General features: G+C 33.2%; 1 protein-coding gene and 1 pseudogene across 1 annotated transcript; one reads left to right on the plus strand and one right to left on the minus strand.

Moving 5' to 3' along the window:
• Positions 1-3807: 3807 nt before the first annotated feature.
• On the plus strand, positions 3808-7804 carry LOC120211838 (annotated as a pseudogene).
• A 1817-nt stretch (positions 7805-9621) lies between these two features.
• LOC120211951 (phosphoglycerate mutase-like protein 1) lies at positions 9622-11516 on the minus strand. Its single transcript, XM_039210417.1, has 8 exons — positions 11454-11516; positions 11204-11283; positions 10665-10789; positions 10523-10584; positions 10111-10199; positions 9865-9984; positions 9672-9771; positions 9622-9627 (listed from the first exon to the last, which is right to left on the minus strand). Exons 1-8 carry the CDS (start codon positions 11514-11516, stop codon positions 9622-9624), a joined length of 645 nt encoding a protein of 214 aa, XP_039066348.1.
• Between the last annotated feature and the right edge of the window lie 2905 nt (positions 11517-14421).

Genomic DNA, 14421 nt, shown 5'->3' on the forward strand with positions numbered 1-14421 from the left:
TTCATAACATAATCAAAAATTAATTATGTTACTTTACCACTAATATTATAACGTTTAAATAATTACGGATTTAAAGTTCTAAATGAAAATTTATCAACTGGATAATTGAACAACGGACTCTTTGCACAATCAATCAAGACAATAATTCTTAATAAAAACAGAAGATATATAAATAGTGAAGAAGTAAAAGAACAATGAAAATGATTTAGATCTCACAATCATTGAAGAACCAAAACTTCAATTATCATTCAGTTAGAACAAAAATATTTAGCTACTTATAATTGAAAGAACACCAAAAGAAAATAAAGATGAAGTCAGTAAATAATCCTAAAGGAAAACTTAAATTTAAAGAAAAACTTGAAAACTATGAAAACCCTAGCTCCCTTTTTATAAGGATTGCCCTATTCTAGATAAGGAAGTTTCTCAAAAGTAAATCCCACCAAAATAGGGATTTTTGAATACCCTCATTATTTTCTAAAGATAAGAATAATTCAATAGTTTTTCAGTCGTCATTAAACTTTGTAAATTCGTAACTCTAATTTAGGGTTGTACGGATTGGTAAGGGGTGCCCACGCCTTAACTGTAGACTTCTTCTGCGATAGCTCAGGATGAATAAGTCGTGCCCACGCCTTATGTGAAAACATGTTCTGGTCTTGTCAACTTCTTGAATTCCAATTTTTCCTCATTGATTTGGGGATTTCGTGAAGATTATGCTATTTATTGAATTTTGAACTTGTTTAATACAAATCTTCAACCTAATCCACAAAATAGGAAATATAATCAAAATCTATTATTTAAGCAATTTTAGTTATTCAAATACAAGGGAAATATCATAGAATATATGGCTAATATGCATCTTATCACCTGACCCGATCAGATCGGTTTTTTTTTTAAAATTCAGGATCGGGTCGAATTTTTTTAATGTGATGTTCGGGTCGGGTTCGGGTTTAAAGTGAAAAATACCCGATCCAAAAAAATATATAATTTTATCTTATATATTTAGAAATAATTACAATAATACCCTCTATATATTACTTTTTTCAATTAAGTCACTGTTTTTATTGAATAATTTTTTTTATTATTATTTCGGGTCAGGTTTAGTCAAAATTTTAAGTTATATATCGGGTTGGGTGAAATATTATTTTGGTCAAGTCGGGTTGAATCTCAGGTAAATGACTCCTTATTCTCGAATCAGATCGGGTGGACCAAAAATACGACCTAATCCAACCCACACCCATCCCTAATTAGTGTCAGCAATCTCTTCTCTTCATCAACAACCATACAAACAAATCAATTTATTTTATAATTTGATGTAAATGGGTTATAAAACCCAACAAATCAGATTGTAAAGGGTCCCGCTCCCATTTTGAAGAAATAAATACAAAAAAAAACATTTCAAAGGTCAACTTTTATATTTCATTCTAGCAATTTTTTTCTCTTTTCCGAAATAAAAACATAGCAGGAGAGAGAAGGATTTTCGGTAGTTACCTTTGGTAGTGGTTATGTCGCCGGAATTTAGGAGGTCTTTGGGAGGGTTGACATCGGGGTTGCGTCGTGGTGGCCGGAATACTAGTCGTTGGACTCATTTTTTGGAGGATTTTGTTTCATTTGGCTCGGTTCTAGGTGTAGATGAAGAAAGGAGTTTTGGCTTCGTTTAGGGCGGCGATTGGAGCGAAATGGCCACCAAACCGGTGGTCGACGGTGTTGTTCGGTGGGGGCTTGAGAGTGGCCGGTCGCTCGTGAAAAAGAAAGAAGAGAGTTTTTAGATTAATAAATTATGTTAGATATTAAAATATGGGTAAATCGCGTCCAAGTTCCTCATATTTAGTCGCATATTTCTATTTTGGTCACTAATTTCATCTTTTATCTATTTGTTTCGATTTAGGCTGCATGTTTTGTTTTGTTTTATTTTGGTCAATTTTTATGTTTTTATTTATTTCGAAATGTTCTGCTGATTTCTATTATTTTTATTTAGGTCACTGTTTTAGTCATAATTTGCTTGTTTTCATTTTGGTCCCTATTTATTTTTTATTTATTGCATTTGAAATTAACCTGTAATTCATGTTTTATTTTATTTTGGTCACTTGATTGCATTTTATTTAATTTTAATTTTGATATGCTAAGTTTGTTTGTTTATATTTTGGTCATTTCTACGTTTTATTTTATTTCTGACACCCTGTTTGCATTTTTTTAACCATTTCCTCATTTATTTTATTATTTGATTATGGTGCCCTGTTTTTACGTTTGGTTTTTGGTTAAATATTTGTTCTTAGTGGATAATTTATGATTATGCTATGTTGGTCCTTATTACTATTACATGATAGAAAACACTTTATTTTTGTTTTAGGACCCTTTAACTTTTTTATGTATTTATTTCAGTCATTGCTTTCACTTTTAAATGTGAGCTTTCATGTATATATATATATATATTTCATACTTAATGTTTTATTTCTCTCTTGATTTAATCCTCACATAATTTGGTCCCTGTTACTTTTATTTTTACCATATAAGTATGTTTATTATCATTATTATTTGGTCTTGGTTGTTTGTACATATTATATCGTATTATTCATATATGTGTGTATATATACTTAATATTCTTTGATCCTTGTATATTTATATATATTACTAATTTAATTTAATTTAATTTTGTTTGATTTTATTTATTTATTTTATTTTATAAAATGCTCAATTGTCCATATTTTATATCTGAAGTACTTGATGTTAACATTTTTTTAATATTTTATTTAAATGTTTTCAAGAACACTCTATCATAGAATGGGAATGAAAAACATTGTTTAATTGAATTAGTGCGATCCGACATGACATTCGAACAAAGAGTGAACTCAAAATAAGTGGAATTTATTTTTATAGAGAAGATAATTAATTCGTTTTTATTTTAATTCAAATGATGTAATGCATGTTTATTTAAATAGTAAGTTATTTTATGCAATTTTTATAGAGAAAATAATTGATTAGTTTTTTTTATTTTAATTCAATTTATATTCGATTTATGTTTTTTTTTACGATGATGGGGAGGGAATGTTTCTCATATAAATAAGAAATAGATAAGATAACATTTCCATGGGAAGATGCGTAAATCTAGTGATTTTTTTTTCAAATTAAGGAATGTTACCTAACAAATAATTCGAAACAAATTATTTAATGTTCAATAAAAAGATCGTGCTTTAAATATTAATACGAATTCATGATGTCCACCTTTTACGATAATGTGTAAGTAATTAAGTACCAATTTTTTAGCGTTGTGGGGTGTTAATCATTCCTCACACGTAATCGACTCCCGAACTTAAAAGAAATTTTTTGACAAGTGAAGATCAGTTTTTTGTCTTAAAAATGATTTTTTAAAATTAATTAAAAAGATATTTTAAGTGTTCGATTTACCTAACACAAAAATTGATAACGAATTCAAACTAATTTAATAAAATAAACATAACATTTCAAAATTTTCAAATAAATCGTAAATTTGAGATTTTCATAAAAAAAATTATTCGTTTGTTATAAAAAGACGTTACGACAATACGTACATGTGTTTATATATAATCTTGGTACTTCCAGAAGTCTTATCTAAAAATTTTATAATTTAGAAAGGAAACAAAACTAATGGGACCAAGCGAAGCTGGTGGTATTATTATCATTGACAGTGATGTTTATTATTACAATGATCGTTACCAGAAGCGGTCTTTTCCACCTTTTCTTAGCGCATGACAGTGATGTTTCGAATCATGCTATAGTTGAACAAGTCCACCGAACGCAGCTGATCCCAGTGTTATTTTTCTTTTAAGTTATAGGGATTGATCATTTTATCTGTAGTATATCCTGTTGAATCTCCTGCTCATCATAGACATAGTATCAGCTGAAGCAATCTAGAGGAGAGAAGATGGAGAGCACCATGAAAGGGATGATGAGAGGAGGGGAATCAGTGCTTGATTTGTCCCCCAGAGACACCGTAGGTGGCGGTGTCGAGGATGTTTACGGTGAGGATTGCGCCACCGAGGACCAACTCGTCAACCCATTGACTTACTCTGTTGCAAGGTCACCCTTTTTCATTTTTTTTTCTTATGAAGCTTGTGTTTTTTATTATGGTTTTTTTAACTGTTCTTCCATGGTTACAGTGGGTATTCATTGTTGAGGGATCCCCTCCACAAAAAAGGGTTTGCCTTCACTGAGAGAGAGAGATTCTCACTACTTGCGTGGTTTACTCCCTCCTGATGTTGTCACTCAACAGCTTCAGGTTTCATACTATAATTTCAACCCCATTTTTGGCTAATCCCCAGATTCTGAGAAGTACTGATTAATGTTATGTGTTTTTTATAATTCTTAGGAGAAGAAATTGATGAACAATATCAGGAAATATCAAGTTCCCCTTCAAAAATACATGTCCATGATGGAAGTTCATGTCTCTCTTGTACCTCTCTTTACATTGACTTTAAGCTTTGGTGTTGTTCGTACTCTTTACATTCACCATTAACAGGAAAGGAATGAAAGACTGTTTTACAAGCTGCTGATTGATAATGTTGAGGAGCTGCTCCCAATTGTTTACACCCCAACTGTAGGTGAAGCTTGCCAGAAGTATGGAAGCATCTTCAGGCGTCCGCAGGGTCTTTATATAAGCTTCAAAGAGAAATATGAATGTTTCTTTGCCTTGTGTAATTTGAATCCTCGAGTGGATTGGCTCGACTTAGTTCGATCATAACGTGCAGGGGAAAAGTTCTTGATGTTTTGAAGAACTGGCCGGAAAGGAGTATTCAAGTTATCGTTGTAACCGATGGTGAGCGTATTTTGGGGCTTGGGGGTGAAATTGTTTGAAGTCCATTTATTTCAGTTAGAAACATTTTTGTTGGTGCTTAGTTTAAATTGCAGTTTTCGGATTCTGTGAAACAAATGAACTAGTTTTTGCCATTATTCGGTTGGAAATTCAGGGGATGGGAATTCCTGTTGGGAAATTGGCTTTGTATACAGCACTCGGAGGGGTTCGTCCTTCATTTGATGTTTTTGAGATCTACATTTATGGTTCTTAAGCTGAAATTTTACATAATTGGAGGACTAGAAGTGAAATTTGGTATAAGCATCAATTGTGATGATACCGATGCAGCTCTCGTATTGATTGATTCTGCTTTATAGTGTTTACCGGTGACCATCGATGTGGGAACAAATAACGAGGACTTGTTGAAGGATGAGTTCTACACTGGACTTAGACAAAGGAGGGCAACTGGGCAGGTTGGTTGATTTTAATAGCATAATCATTACGAACATAAGGTGCATATACTGACATTATTTCAAATACGATTCAGGAATATGCTGACCTGCTACATGAATTCATGTGTGCTGTCAAGCAAAACTATGGGGTAAAAGTTCTTATACAGGTATTCATTCCTAGGACACTTTCCTTTTTCTGTGTGCAATCTTCTTCTTGCATTCCCTAATCATGTACATTTCTTTAAATATTATGCAGTTTGAAGACTTTGCAAACCATAATGCTTTCACATTGCTTACGAAATATGGCACAAGTCACCTTGTCTTCAACGACGATATACAGGTAAGCATTGTAGCAGAGCAGTATTAGGAGCTCCCTCCTTACGGGTATTTAGTTTTTTGGGGTGTTAATTTATTAATCACTTTTGGTGCAGGGGACAGCATCCGTTGTTCTTGCCGGGGTTGTCGCTGCATTTAAGTTGATTGTTGGCACTCTAGCTGATCACAGATTCCTGTTTCTTGGTGCCGGAGAAGTAAGACACTAATCTCTGCTTCATCAATGTTTCTATCTTTACCCGAAAAGGGAAGGGAATAATATGCTGAAATAATTGATAACTTATAATAAAGGAAATAGCAATCTTGTGCAACATGATTTAACCCTTAATGGATCTGTTCAAAATACCTCTCATCGTTGGTCGTATTTGCAGGCTGGGACTGGTGTAGCAGAGCTTATAGCCCTTGAGATGTCGAAGCAGGTAAAAATAAAATCATACTAATAAAATTTGACAAGTCACTTTAGTTTATCCTAAATTCCATTTGGAGTGATTATATTTTTGCTCACTTTCAGACAAAAATTCCCTTGGAAGAGACTCGTAAGAAGATCTGGCTTGTCGACTCGAAGGTATAGTTAAGCTTTGCCTTGATTGGTGCCGAAAGAAATATACCAAAATATACCATATATACATCCGTTTTCACCTAAGCAGCATGAGAATTATATTTCAGGGACTGATTGTTAGCTCTCGTAAAGATTCACTTCAACATTTCAAGAAACCATGGGCTCATGCCATGAACCTGTTGAGGATCTATTAGGTTCTGTCAAGGTAAGAAAAATTTTGCTTACTTCCACACCCTTTAAACTAATATTCAGTGCTTATGTTGCTTATACTTCTTCAGGCAATCAAGCCAACAGTTTTGATCGGGTCTTCTGGAGTCGGAAGAACTTTTACGAAGGAAATTATCGAGACTGTAACCTCCTTGAATGAGGTACTTTATGCAGTACCCTTATCTGTATGCTTTCTGGTATAATTTTCTGCCATCCAGAACCGGAAAATATTTACGTTGTTGATGCAGAAACCTCTTATTATGGCTCTCTCCAACCTGACCTCACAATCCGAGTGCACAGCAGAAGAAGCTTTTATACTTGGAGTCAGGTAACATCATTTCTTGTTGGTTGGTAGACCGCATAACTAAAGTGAAAAAGCTACTGGAAAGGCTGCTTCAAAATCTCATTCTTATTATGTTGTCCGGATCGTGCAGGGCCGTGCCATTTTTGCTAGCGGAAGTCCGTTTGATCCTTTCGAATACAATGGCAAAGTTTTCGTTCCCGGCCAGGTTCAACCATTATTTGATTGTTGAGAATATTTTAACAAAACCTCCATGTATGCAATATCACCAGTTTCCACGTTTTCTTTTGTCGATTCAGGACAACAATGCTTACATATTCCCAGGTTTTGGTTTGGGTTTGGTCATCTCCGGGGCAATTCGCGTGCATGACGACATGCTTTTAGCAGCCTGTAAGTAGACAGTAATTAACTCACGAACAACGCAACAAAACATATCCATATCGAAGTTTGCTGGGATTTACAGGGGATTAACTGTATACCGTTCTTGCATCTCTTGTATTTAACAGCGGAAGCCTTGGCTAAGCAACTGTCCGATGAAAACTATGACAAGGGCCTTATTTACCCACCATTCTCCAACATAAGGAAAATTTCAGCTAATATAGATGCAAACGTTGCCGCTAAAGCATACGAGCTCGGTGAGTGACATCTTTAATCAAGTTAACGGCATTTATATTGGTGTCTTGATTTGTTTAAGCCCCCATATTGTCTATAATTTCCTCTCCAGGTGTGGCAACTCGTCTCCCTCGTCCTGCCGATCTCGTGAAGTACGCTGAGAGTTGCATGTATTCGCCCATCTACCGAAGTTACCGGTAAATGCTCGGAGTTTTGCCTCCCTCCCTCACCCGTTCTAGTTTATAATTAGCTTCATCTTGAAGTTCATATATGTTAAGTTGGTTGGGAGCTCTCAACTTTATGACAAGTACAAGAAGGTGAGTATCAGCTAAATGCTTGGACACACGTAGTATCGTGGTTAAATCGATTTGCCTCCCTCCCTCACCCGTTCTAGTTTATAACTAGCTTCATCTTGAAGTTCATCTATGTTAAGTTGGTTGGCAGCTCTCAACTTTCATGTTTTGTAAACTTCCAATAACATACGACTGCATAATGCAGTAACATCATGTAAAGGATAATATCGTCTGGTTTGACCGAAAATTCATAATCGAATATGAGAATATAATTGTGAAAAATATGATCATCTGGCTAAAATCCAATGGCAGCGTTGGATCTGGAAAGAAACCAACGGTGGAGATTTAAGTATTAGTTGATCGCTCGTTCCACTGAGACATTCTCCTTGGCAGAATCTTGAAGTCCATTAGGGATTGTCCCACAGCAGTAATTGGTTTTCCCAACTCTTATCCCGTAGTGTAAACATCAAACACATAAACATATACTATTTAAAAGTCGGTGAAATTTTATTTTATTTAAAATTAACATTTAAAATAAATAATTTCATTTAAAAATTATAATATAAAATATTTAAAATATTATTAATTCACTATATGATCAAAAGAGTTCAGACATTTAAATCACAGCATTAAAATAAAAATATATACATGCTAGCTATAAATATAAAAAACATCATAAAGATGTCATGTAGATTCTGAGTATCTTGTCTGTTATCTTACTCTATTGACGTCGATTTTCCTACGTGTGAATCAATAACTTATTGAGGTAACATATGACATAAATAACATATAAAATAAACATTTATACATAAAAATATTATTTAAATAAATCATGTACAAAATATAATAAAAATAATTATTAAAATCTTTTACTTTAAACTACGTATTAAATTTGTTCTTTTTTATTTTTAATTTGTATCGTTGTCCACTGTACTATTATGAGAAATCTATGATACATGTCATATGAGTGAGAACTCATTATAAACTGTATCAGGTTACTCCATTTCGTGTATCATTAAGATACATGAGTCCTATGAGTAACAACATTGTATCATATAACACAAAATATTCTGTAGATTGCACCAAATTACTCTACCTTGGTACCACTAAGACACACGAGTTATATGAGCAATTTATACTGGTGCAGCTTGTAAGTTTGTAACTGTTCACTCCACCTCTTGACATGTCAATTGTACCATTAACTCTCACTTACATACCAAACACAAATTAATAATTTAATTCACATAATACACTCAACTTCATATAAAATTTCTAAAATAATTGTTATCGATCTATGTTCAATAAAAATTTCATTATCCAATCAAGAATCAACTTTAATATCACCAAATTAACTTATCACTTCAACTGCCTAGAATCATTTTTACATTCATTCTAACCATTAGAAATTTAAAAAAAAAATTAAATTTTTTTCTTAATTTTCTCTCTTAAACCGAAACTTTGGAGTATTTCTCTTAATGATCTTCAATTTGATTCAATCACAATTTAATCACCAACACCTCATTTTCAATCAGTTTCAATCATTCACATAACAAAAACAAATCAAAATCAACTAATATCCATAGGATATACATCGGTTGCCATTAAATAACAAATGAATTCAATTAAAATACTTGAGCTTGATGGGAACGTGGTCCCATCATGGTGTACAAGTCAACAACCAACGAAAGCCTTGTAATGAATCAAAGGCGACACATATATAGAAGGTGTCGGTGATATAAATAATAAACCAGTACACGTGGGAATTAAAGTAGTATTGTATTGCTGCGTGAACCATAGTGTTCCATTGCTCCATATAAACATACACATGTGCATGACCATAAGAATATAAGCACATAAAATTATCAAACCAAACTTCACCGGACAAGAGGTAAGTCTGACAAATTTATAACTTTTACACTCATGACTCAACGCTTATATGCTTATATTCGGCCAAATATGTGAAGTTGAGACATTAGCCTTGTAATTAATCAAACCATTGCTTATATACTTTAGTCCCTAAACTTTTATAACTGTATACTTTAATCCCCAAGCTTTCCAATTTTTACATCCCAGTCACTAGTCCAAAATTTGGGATACACTCAACGCTGCAAAATTCATATAAGAAGAAAGAAAATGGAATTTAGCATACAGTTTTCCTCTTTTTCTTTGCAGAATTTGCCAAATTTATATCCAAAATCTCCCACCTTTCGTTAAAGACGATCACGGAGCGGATTTCGCAATTTCCGAACCTGCATTGTATTTAAATCTCTCTTGATTTTGAGGTCAGAAAAAGTAAACTCCAGCCTCCATTTTTTAAGTGCAATAAAGAATTAGACACTCACCGAGTGAAAGGATCAGTATCCATCAAGTGCAGACACTTGTTTTTAAGTGCAATCAGTGTTTCCTGCAAGAATACCCCATGGCTCACCACTGCTATCTCCCTTTCCTTTCTTCCCAACAACCTGAAACGATTCGGTTTGGATTTTAATATATATATATATATATACACACACATTCGTATTCGATACATATTCGAATATACGACCTTTGAATATTTTAAATATATATATATAATGTTTGGTACACACCAATTAACGAACTTGATTCCCCTAGCAGCAACAGCTTCGTTGGTTTCACGTTCGTCAGCCTCCCACAAAATGTCTTCTTCACTCTCAATCTGAGATCAATTATTTGTTAAAAAGGATTAAGCTTTTATGTTTAGGGTTAATTGTTGAGGGATCTCTCGATTGTGTAGTCGGTAGGAGACTCGAACTATTCAGGTTATTGTAAGGCATCGTGACGCTAGGAGGTCACGATAAGTAGTGCCCTAGTTCTTCTATGATCTCGAAAATACTCTCCGAGACTCATTGAGGATAGACAGATAAAATCTCGAACATTTTAAAAGATATAATATATGGTTGATAGAGATTCAACCAACCGTGCAATCAAAAAAATCCTTAACATTAATGAAAATAAGAGTTGGGGACAAGGGATTCTTGCCAATGAAAAATCAACTTGGGGGAAACGAGACCGGCACTGCCCGATTGTCGCTCTGCTCCGACCTTTTCTCTACGTTGAATTGAACCCATGGATTAAAAACAAAACCACATAAGCTTTAATGCATGCATGCGTGCATAGATACATACCATTCGTTCACGACATAATTCGGTTGCTATGATTGGTGGGTGATTCAAAGTTGATGTCTTGTTCCCACAATGATCTTGTTCCTCTTCACTACCAAAAACTCCAACTGATGTCTGCAATGTCCTGTAATTCCAACCATTCCAATCAACAAGCTAAACATGAAACTTTTTAATCAAATTCTTTTATTGCTGCATTTAGTACGCAAAAAATGTGAATTTAATCCGTGTATTACAGTTTAGTCATTTTTAATCTATTTATTTTTCAAATTTTAAAATTCCAATCTTGACTCAAACAATAGTCTTCCAAATTCGTTACGTCAAATCCACCTATTAGTTTCTATATATGCATAGTTTGTACGTTTAATTCAGGTTCTCCAATTTAATCACTAACTCATATAATTCAAAGTGATTGGACTCTGAGAAATCCAAATCCGAATTGATTTGAACCTGAAATGACATTAATTAACCCGGACTAGAGTAACGTGACCTGCCCCATAAGTGTGTGTTTTTGACTATTATTGCTTGGATAGATTGATACCTCAACAAAGGTGAAGTGATGACTACTTCAATTCCTTCAAGCATTCCACTTGCAGAAACATTCTCCCTTTGCTCACGAACCTGTTAGAAATCGGCTAAAATGTCAAATATTTAATATAAAAATGATAATTCAGTTGTTACAGTTATTATGAAGTTAGAAGATCATAAGGTGCGACTCTCTGTTTAAATCAGAAGAATCGTTTTCCGACATTATACGTCAATAATTTTTAATGGCAAAGCCTTTGTATCACCTGTTGCCAACCCAGAGGCGAGAGTGCAGCATCAGTGAATTGAGTTAACGAGCCACGGTTCATCTCGGCCTCTAAATTGTGAAGTCCTTGTGCATGCCTTACCTGTTACTAACGTCGTTAAATAATAATGATAACGAAGATTCGAATGACATAAAAACCGCGACGACATATGATTCGGTATAATATAAAGAAGTGAGATTGGTACAAAACCAGATGAAGAAGCTTTTGATTGCTGAGAAGGTATGGACACGAAGTTGGTGCAGGTGTTTCCATTTCTTTCAATGTGAACAACAAAAGCAGATATCTATGATGAAATAACTTTGAATGGCAAAAAGGAAGAGTTGGCCATATTTATTTATACTTCCATCAATTTTGGACGTTTCTATTTTATTACAACATTCCCCATACTACACTCTACACGTAAATATTATGAAGGTACGTTTGAATGTCTATAACTTTGACTAGAGTTTTTTTTTATTAAACTAAGGTGATTATAAAGTAATATTTGTTTTAAATACTCTCAATCCCACTGCTGCAGTCATCGGTGCTCGAATCTAATACCTCTAGGAACAACAACGATTCCTTTAACCACATAGGTAAATTGGTTTGTATATCTTGACTCATGTTTAGTGTGTTCAATATTAAACATAAACTATTATTTTCAAATCAATAATGAACAGATAAAATATTTTTTTTGAGTATAATCATTAGTATCCAATCTATTGATCAATTAATTTAAATTGGGTATTGTAGAGGCGAAGCAACCCTTCTTACTCGATTTACTTCATTTGTAATCGTCAGGATTCGAACTTTGACCTATAAAGTAGCTTTTTTTTAATAAAACGAATAATATAACTTGAATGATATAATACTATATTTCGAGAATTCAATAAAATATTTTTAAAGTTTGTGATGGATTTAAAAAATTAGTTAACCCTATTCCCATATGTAATGAGGTAAGGGGGAGGTAGGATAATAGGCTGCCCCCAACGCCAAGTTGAGAGCAACTTCTGTGGGAGACCTCCGACAATCAGAATTATGAATTGCTTACCGTGAGACTCGATCCCACAATCACAAAGTTAAGAGCCTTGCGCTCTACCAACTGAACTGGACGAGCAATTCTTTGTGATGGATTTAAAATCATATAATAAACTGAAAATATTATGTTGTGATATTATAATTTAAGAAATCGCCTTTCTTTTCAAGTCCTCTCTTCAAGAAAGAAACAAAATTCTTAGATGAACCCGAGTTTGAAAAGGACAACAACGCGTAATCTGTAGATGTTGAATTAAAGACATGCAACATTCAATAGGGTAAATTACGTAAATGGTCATCTGATTGTAGGATGATATTTTATTAAGTCATCTGATTATTAAAAATTTGAGTATATTAATTATTAAAAGTTATAAAATGATCACATGATTATTCATTATTTTCTAAACTCTTCCTTTTCCATTAAAAATTTGATGATGTTCTAAGTTGTACATTAACCTGTTAATTGAGATATAATAAAATCTGATCCCATAATATGAAATGACTATTATATCCCAGTTAGCATGTTAACGTCCAACTTAAACGACCGTTAATTTTTACGAAAAAAGACGAGTTTGGAACATAATAAATAGTCAAGTGACTATTTTATAATTTTTAATAGTCGATGAATTCAACAAAGCAACTCCTTTTAGTCAAGGCATCATTTTATAACTGTCAATAATTAAGGGGATTAAATAAAACCCTATCCTATAATCGGGGACCATTTATGTACTTTACCCTAATCAATAATGTGTCTGATATTAAAGACAAGTTCTAGGTTGTACTAAAAAGTGAGTCAATGGTCCACAGTCCACATGTTTGAAATCAAACAATTCACTACGAGTCGGTTTTTCAAATATTTCGAACCACTTTAGGGGTCAAGTCCTCCCATAGTTCACCATTCGTAGTTCTTGTCAAAGGGTTTATCTTTCACCATTTGTGGTCCCATTGGACACACCCTCGGGATAAATCGAGAAATTTGAAACCGTTAAGGAATTACTTTTTTTTTTAATAAAACAGTCCAGTATAGAGAATATTGGTACTATCTATCGATATTTCCTTCGTTATATTTAAAAATTTAACCATTATTCGACCGTTGTGTTTGATCAATATCGATACTAGGATTTGTGGTATCGTTATTATTATATAAAGTAGTATCGATACTTCATAAAATATCGATACATATTTTATATACTGAAATTTAAACAACTCTAAAAATAATAATTAGTATCGATACTTCTCTTACTCTTGGAATCGGTACCACATGAACGGTTTTTATCTTCTTCCATAAGTCGAACCTATTTGAGTAATTGACACTCCAACATTCATGTGACATTAATCTTCCCAAACCAATGAATACGTACACATCAATATCTCTATTTTGCAAACGTCATATCAGTATCATCATGAAATCGTAATTGTTAGTATCATAATAGTATCGGTTATCGATATTATCATTTCAGTCTTAAATCGATATTAAATAATTTAAGTCATATGATGATTAAAATTTTTATGTGTTTTGATTTATCATCTTCATATCGATCTATATTGGTAAGTATCGACATGTATGGTACGTTACTCCAAATTCAATTGCAAGCAGACGACCAAAAAAAAACACCATAGAAGCCCAAAGTTTTCATGGTTAGGCTTTGTTTGGTGTATTAAGATAAAAGCCCATTTGTGTGTTCTTATATTCTCGTACAGGGTCCCTAGATAAAATAATTTAATAGATGAAATTATTTATAACGTTCTTATGGTGGATAAAATAATTTATAAATGAAAGGCTTAATTATAAGATAAGTGCCCAAACTATACCCTTTTTCACAAGTAGGTGCCCAATTTTTTTTTAAATCATTCAAATGCCTAACGTTACAAACATTACCACTTTAGGTGCCCGAGTCTTAACAACTGTTAAAAAATTTCATTAAGTTACATG

Source organism: Hibiscus syriacus, unplaced genomic scaffold, assembly GCF_006381635.1.
Source record: "Hibiscus syriacus cultivar Baekdansim isolate YM2019G1 unplaced genomic scaffold, ASM638163v2 tig00109987_pilon, whole genome shotgun sequence".
In the NCBI taxonomy this organism is placed as follows: domain Eukaryota; kingdom Viridiplantae; phylum Streptophyta; class Magnoliopsida; order Malvales; family Malvaceae; genus Hibiscus; species Hibiscus syriacus.